Below are 7027 nucleotides of genomic sequence, written 5' to 3'. Positions count from 1 at the left end.
ACCATCCCTCCTCCCCTTCCCTGCCACCTGTGGGGGGCACCGGCTCCTTGTCCCGGGTTTGTGGGGTTACTGCTCCGTGGGGGGCACCGGCTCCTTGTCCCGGGTTTGTGGGGTTACTGCTCCGTGGGGGGCACCGGCTCCTCCTGGGTTTGTGGGGTTGCTGCTCCGTGGGGGGCACCGGCTCCTCCTGGGTTTGTGGGGTTGCTGCTCCGTGGGGGGCACCGGCTCCTTGTCCGGAGTTTGTGGGGTTGCTGCTCCGTGTGGGGGGCACCGGCTCCTTGTCCTGGGTTTGTGGGGTTGCTGCTCCGTGGGGGGCACCGGCTCCTTGTCCTGGGTTTGTGGGGTTGCTGCTCCGTGGGGGGCACCGGCTCCTTGTCCCGGGTTTGTGGGGTTGCTGCTCCGTGTGGGGGGCACCGGCTCCTTGTCCGGGGTTTGTGGGGTTGCTGCCCCGTCGTTTCCCTTCACTGTCGCCCTGTCCCCGTGTTTCCTGCGGACGGGCCGTTAGAGCTGGTGTGGGATTCGTTCAGGTTTGCTTGTTGTTGCAAGAACGCTCTGCAGTGGGTGCTGTGCGTCCTGCTCCGTCCACGGCAGGTGATGTCCCGAGTCCCCAGCCGTGACGCCACGTGGGTGTGGGTGTCGTCACTGGCCCCGCCTTCAGAGGCGTCCACGTGTCACCTGCTGATTCAGCCCCGCTGACCACCGGGTTCCGTCCAGGCTTGGTCCGGTGCCTGGTGCGGTTTCTAACTGTTCCCTTTCCTCTGCATTTAGTAGCTGTGGCTCTTCTACGACGATTTCATGACTGAAGTCAGGACGACGGGGTTAAGGACCGACTCCCCGTTGTCAGTTTCGGGGTCATGAGCTGCTCCAGCCGCCGCCGTGGTGGTGGGTGCAGGGCATTCGGTCATTCTGAGCTCAGGGCTGTTCACGGGCACGACCTCGTTCAGTGAGTGACGGTCATTCCTCCTCCTGGTGCTCACACTGACCCTCAGTTCCCGGTTCGTCTCCGGGACCTGTTTGCCCCCTGACGAGGTGGCCGGGCTCGGCCTGAGCGCCCCCCAAAGGGGAGGCTGCAGTGACAGCCGCTGGGTCCTTAGGGGTTACGAGGAGCGGACTGTCCTTGTTTCAGGCGTTTTCACTGAGCGGCCAGGAGGCACATACTTGTAAGGAAGAGATAAATCCTAAGTTTGTAGCCAGGATTCCAACTGAAACGTCAGTGATTTGTTTCTCTAACTCGGCCCCTCGGACTGTGCCCGCACCGCCCTTACACTGGATGCCTTGGATCCGGGCCTCAGGAACAGAAGTGCCTTTGCTTCCTCCTCATGATGCAGGTGGGGCAGTGGTTGTTCACATGGAAAACAGCACAGTAATTGGTCCCAGTAACACAGGGAGAAGCTGTCGTTTGCCTACTCGCAACTGTAAACCTACTTTTGCCCCACCCTGTATATGTGACAGTTTGAAAATGACAGTGTCCGTGTCAGTGCCCGCCTCGTCCTCAGTGCGTGTCCTGCGGGAGGTGCGGCCACACCGTGCGGAATAGGTGCTAAGGTCTCCGTCTGTCCTTCCATTGTTCTTTCGGATGTTAAATAATAATACATTTAACATTATGTACTTGCTAGGTAACTGTGTGTATTATACTGTGCTGGGAGCGTTGTTTACGCTGCTTTCCTGGGAAGGATCTGTCCTGCGATCACGCTTATCGGGGCACGGGTCTCATGCCTTTAAACAGCTGCGCGTCGCCCCTGGTGTGGTGACATCTGCCCACCAGCCCGCCCTGGGCCAGCCTTTCCGCTGTGACAGTTTAACACGGCTGAAGACGTTTAGTACTGACTGTGGTTCTGTGGTGCGGAACCCCAGTCATCAAGAATGAAAGATGGTTTTCATGAAGAGAATGTACTCATCTAAGACCCTGATTCCCTTTTAAACTTTAGCCTTTTTTTATGGAAACCTTTTAAATCTATTACAGACTTTTACACAGTTTAACCCGTATTTGTCTTAAAGGAATGTCTTTGTTATTGTGCTGAATTCACACTTTCTGTGGTTTTCCGTGTTTCTTTGTCTTCCCTGAATGTTCGTTCGCACTCATCAGTCTTACGTGCCCAGGTCAGCCTGCTTGTGGGAAGGTCTTGTCCGCTTTTTCAGGGCCTGGCTGACCCGTGGGAGCCTCCGCTTGATAGCAGTCCTGGTGCTCACATGGATGGTGCTTTGTTCTGTGTTCACTAAACTAAAATATTTTTAAATTGAGAAAATATTGCATCTGTGTCTTTTTTTAAAAAATATATTTTATTGATTTTTTACAGAGAGGAAGGGAGAGGGATAGAGAGTTAGAAACATCGATGAGAGAGAAACATCGATCAGCTGCCTCCTGCACACCTCCCACTGGGGATGTGCCCTTGACCAGAATCGAACCTGGGACCTTTCAGTCCGCAGGCCGACGCTCTATCCACTGAGCCAAACCGGTTTCGGCATCTGTGTCTTTTTTAAAAAATATGTTTTTATTGATTTTAGAAAGAGGAGGGGAGCGGGAGATGGAAACATCAATGAGAGAAATATCAACGGGCTGCCTTCTGTGCGCCCCCTACTGGTGATCAAAGCCTGCAACCGGGCACGTGCCCTGACCGGGAATGTGACCTCCTGGTGCATGGGACGACGCTCAGCTCTCTATCTTTAACTTTTTGTTATTTAAATCTTTATAATACACTAGAGGCCCTATGCGTGAAATTCATGCAAGGGGCTCTGCCCTCGCAGCCCCGGCTTCGTCTGGAAGGTCGTTCTGCCATCTGGTCCAATTAGCATATTAGCTCTTTTACTAATATAATGCCTAGTTATGACTTTCCTTAATATTTTCTCTTGAATCAGATGTCCTGCCTTACTCCGTACGGGTCCTGTTGGAGGCTGCGGTGAGGAACTGTGATGGCTTTTTGCTGAAAAGGGAAGACGTCCTGAACATCCTGGACTGGAGAGCCAAGCAGAGCAATGTGGAAGTGCCCTTCTTCCCCGCCCGCGTGCTCCTCCAGGACTTCACGTGAGCGACAGCCTTCCTCACGAGCGCGTTTTCAGGGTTTCCTTTATAAGAGTCCCTGACTTTAATTTTGAATATTAGTTTGTAAATTTTTAAAGATTGCCCTTTCTAGCCCTAGCTGGTTTGGCTCAGTGGACAGAGCGTTATTTTTTTAAAAATTGCCCTTTCTAAACTGAAGCAACTCTTTAAAAATTAGGCGCTTGTTTCCTGTATTATTTATTTCAAAACTACTTTTGTTCAGCTGCGTACTTGTCGTCTCCACCAGCTCAGGCTTTTCAGACTTCAGGTCACACGTGATGGCCTGCCCCTCCCTTCCTTCCAGGCCTTGCCCATCGTAGTGACTGCAGGGTGGTCTCCCGTCTGTCCAGGCAGAATCGAGGCTTGCCCCTGCTTCCTGCTTCCTCCGTATGTGATCCAGTCCGTGTAGACCCACGGCCTCTTGAATGGCCTGCCTGCCCTGGTGTCAGGGATCCGTCGCTAGAAGAGGTGCCCTTTCGATGGTGTCAGGAGTGAGCAGGCAGAGAGCACGCCCTCAGCCCCACGGGGACGGGGTCTCCTGCGCTGCTCTGGGCTCTCGTTGCTGCTGTCACGGCAGCCACTGCTTTATCTTCCCTGCAAAGTCCTGGAGAGCAGCACCCGTCCTGTAGGGCCTCGCACCCCGAAGGCCTTTGGTAGATGCTGTTGCCTGGCGGCTCGGGATGGGCCTGTGTCTGTCGTGGGTAACTGAGGACCAGCAGGCGGGCACCGGGCTGGGAGGGCCTGGGCCAGGGAGCAGGCGGGGGTCGCACGGCATCGAAGGCCGTCCCCGAAGTCCTCTTCTGTCGGAAGCTCACCTCGTGTGTGACTTTGGGCACATCTACCTCTGAGCGCCGAAGGTCTCAGATAATTCCTGTGTGAACTCATTAGCCCAGGGTGCTTCCAGCTTTGGGTTACAAGTCCCTTGTCAAGCACGAATGCAGATGGAAAAGGGGTACTTCTTATTTTTTTATTATTTTTTTATCTTTTTAAAATACTTTTTATTGATTTTGTTGAGGAAGAGAAAGGGAGAGAGAGAGAGAAAAAAACATCAATGAGGAGAGAGAATCATTGATTGGCTTTCTGCACGCCCCACACTGGGGATCAAGTTCGCAACCTGGGCATATGCCCTTGACCGGGATCGAACCCGGGACCCTTCAGTCCACAGGCCGACGCTCTCTCCACTGAGCCAAAGTGGCCAGGGCAGGGGTACTTGTTAAATACAGAAATGAGTGAGTGCGTCCTCCTGGCGCTAGAGCTCACGTGCTCCTTCTGCTTTCAGGGGGATCCCGGCCATGGTGGACCTCGCCGCGATGCGGGAGGCGGTGAAGACGCTGGGAGGGGACCCTAAGAAAGTCCACCCCGCCTGCCCCACAGACCTCACGGTCGACCACTCTCTACAGATCGACTTCAGCAAATGGTACCGTGATGCAGAGGCCGCGACGGCAGCGTGCAGGCGGGCGTCACCCGCTGGCGTGTGGCGTAGCGGGAAGAGGGGGGAATTCATGCCCGTTTCCTACACGTAGTGATGACTGACACGTAACGAGAGAAGCTGGTGACAAGTTTAGTTGTGATTGTTTTTGCTGGGTCTGAATTATTATCCTGTTTGTATGTTTCTGCTGCCACTTTTGGTGGAAATGTGCAGCGAGCCTAGAGCCTGATTTTCTGGCTACGACTGCAGCTTCATATCCACTAAAGGAAGTTTTTTCTTTTCTTTTTTTTATTTTTTTTAAAATATATTTTATTGATTTTTTACAGAGAGGAAGGGAGAGGAATAGAGAGCCAGAAACATTGATGAGAGAGAAACATCGATCAGCTGCCTCCTGCACACCCCCTACTGGGGATGTGCCCGCAACCCAGGTACATGCCCTTGACCGGAATCGAACCTGGGACCCTTCAGTCCTCAGGCCGGCGCTCTATCCACTGAGCCACACCGGTTTCGGCAAAAGGAAGTTTTTTCATTTCCTTCCAGAGGGAATAGGGAGACGTGAGCCATGACTGTCGTTCATTAGTTGGTGATTGAAAGCACTGAGCTCACTCCCTAAAGCTCTGGTTTCCTCCACTGGAAACGCTACATTCAGAAGGGCCCTTGACCATAGTCAGACGAGAGAAGACGTGGTGCTCACGCTCTCGGGCGTCCTGGGTCAGACAGACTCCTCAGCCGCGAGCTGCCCTCTGCTGGAGCGGTGGCTCGGCGGCGGCTCCGTCGGGGGTGACGGCACCTCCGTCTTGCCCAGTCGCTCCCCTGTGACAGGAGCGTGTGGACACGGCTCTACTGGGCACTTAGGTTACGTTTCCTCCGTTCGTCGCAGTTACCCGGTTCTCGCGTGCGTGCTTTTGTGACCTGACATTTGCGTGGCTGGTGTGTGTTTTGAAGAGCTAAGTGTCTGTCCCTTCTAACTGGCTTCTGTTCCCTTGTTTGGAATGACAGTGCGATACAGAACGCGCCCAACCCTGGAGGCGGGGACCTGCCGAAAGCCGCCAAGCTCTCGCCACTCAAAGCGCCGCCCAGGAGGCTGCCCTGCCGAGGCCCAGCCGCCTGCCGGGGGCCCTGCGATCCGGGGGAGCCGAGCCTGGGCCGCGGCGCCGGGAGGCCGTCCACGCAGATCGAGAACACCCCCCTGCTGTGCCCTTTCCACCTGCAGCCAGTGCCTGAGTACGTCTTCTTACTTCTCATCACTGCTGCTTGTTTCTCAGGGAACCCGTTTGCCCCTTTCTCCCCCCTCCCCCCCCCCCCACACACACACCTACACACACACACACCCCTGCTCCCCGGCCTCGTACTGCCTGTGGGAGATGCTGCCGTGTGCGTCCTGTGTCCAGCAGACCAAAGCCGTTAGGTCTGCCTCTGTTCCTCGGGAAGGGACCCTGAGGTTTCCCTGTAAATATGTTTAATTTCCTGACTCGTGCAGGCAGAGAAGTTCGCTGCGTCTTAAACAGAGAGCTTTTCTTCTGGTGAACGTGTGCCATTCACACGCTCATCATTCACTCATCTTCCTTCTGTGAATTCCCCATTTATAGTTCTCGCTTTTTTTCCTACTTGGAGAGTTTTATTTTTCCTTACTCCATAATACTGTTGTCGTTATGTGTGTTATAACCTGACTGAGCCGTTCCAGAGAAGTGGTGGTCTGAATGATAGCAGGGAAAAGACTCCTATTCATAGGACTCGGTTCCGTTTCCTAGTAGGTAGTTTATCTACATTAAATTTTCTTTCTTTTAATTTCGGCCGTATTGAGTCCATGAACGTTATAGGGACCTCGTGTTCCTCCTTCCTGAGAGCTCAGTATGTTCTGTGGGTCCTTTGCCCTCAATTATGGCATCGTATGTCCTCGCCCCTCGTTCCTGCTGCCTAGTGTGCTGACTGTTCAACATCTCCTCACACACAAATTCTTGAAAAGGAGGATTTATTGATTCAAACGTCACTGATTTTTTTGGGTTGTCTTTCTATAACTGGCAGAGCATGAAGTGCTAAGATGGTATATTTTTATTTCTAAAAATCCAATGTGGTGTAACATTTCCCTTCAGTTTGGAGTCTGAATTATAAAGTAGTAAGATGGGTTATATGCAGTCCCGGGCTGTGTAAAAAGGAGAATGTGTGTGTGCTGTGACGTGTCAGTGATGTGTTAACTGCAGGCTCAGGCGAGAGCCGGGGGCAGGAGTGGAAGTCCCTGCCTGACTGATAGAGGGTGGACGGCACTTGATGGCCACAGGTGCTGGGTCGTGGAGGCTCCCGAAGCTGCTCCCCGGCCTGGGAAGTCTCCCGAGACCACTCGGCAGTGAATTATTCACGTGGCCTTTGTCTTGAAAACCCTCCAGCTGAACAGCTGTAATTATCTGGGCCCTGGAGGGCATGTATCATTTACGTTGTATTGATGTTCAGTCAAACCTTAATCACCAGCTGGGCTGGCAGGAAAATGAGCAGGTCAGACCGGCTGTAACGATTTTTAAAAATCGATCAGATGCAGTGAGGTCCCTGAAGGTGGGCTCCGTCCT

General features: G+C 53.5%; 1 protein-coding gene across 1 annotated transcript; it reads left to right on the top strand.

The window, feature by feature from the left end:
- Window positions 1-1270: 1270 nt before the first annotated feature.
- Window positions 1271-5738, top strand: LOC102417716 (iron-responsive element-binding protein 2-like; the record flags this gene model as incomplete). Its single annotated transcript, XM_023749410.1, has 4 exons — window positions 1271-1328; window positions 2857-3022; window positions 4317-4454; window positions 5466-5738. Coding segments are annotated over exons 1-4 (635 nt in total), but the record flags the coding sequence as incomplete, so codon positions are not given.
- Between the last annotated feature and the right edge of the window lie 1289 nt (window positions 5739-7027).

This window comes from Myotis lucifugus, unplaced genomic scaffold, assembly GCF_000147115.1.
Source record: "Myotis lucifugus unplaced genomic scaffold, Myoluc2.0 scaffold_8309, whole genome shotgun sequence".
Classification (NCBI taxonomy): Eukaryota; Metazoa; Chordata; class Mammalia; order Chiroptera; family Vespertilionidae; genus Myotis; species Myotis lucifugus.
Note: the sequence above shows the minus strand (reverse complement) of the source record. Positions and strands in the feature narration are given on the sequence as shown.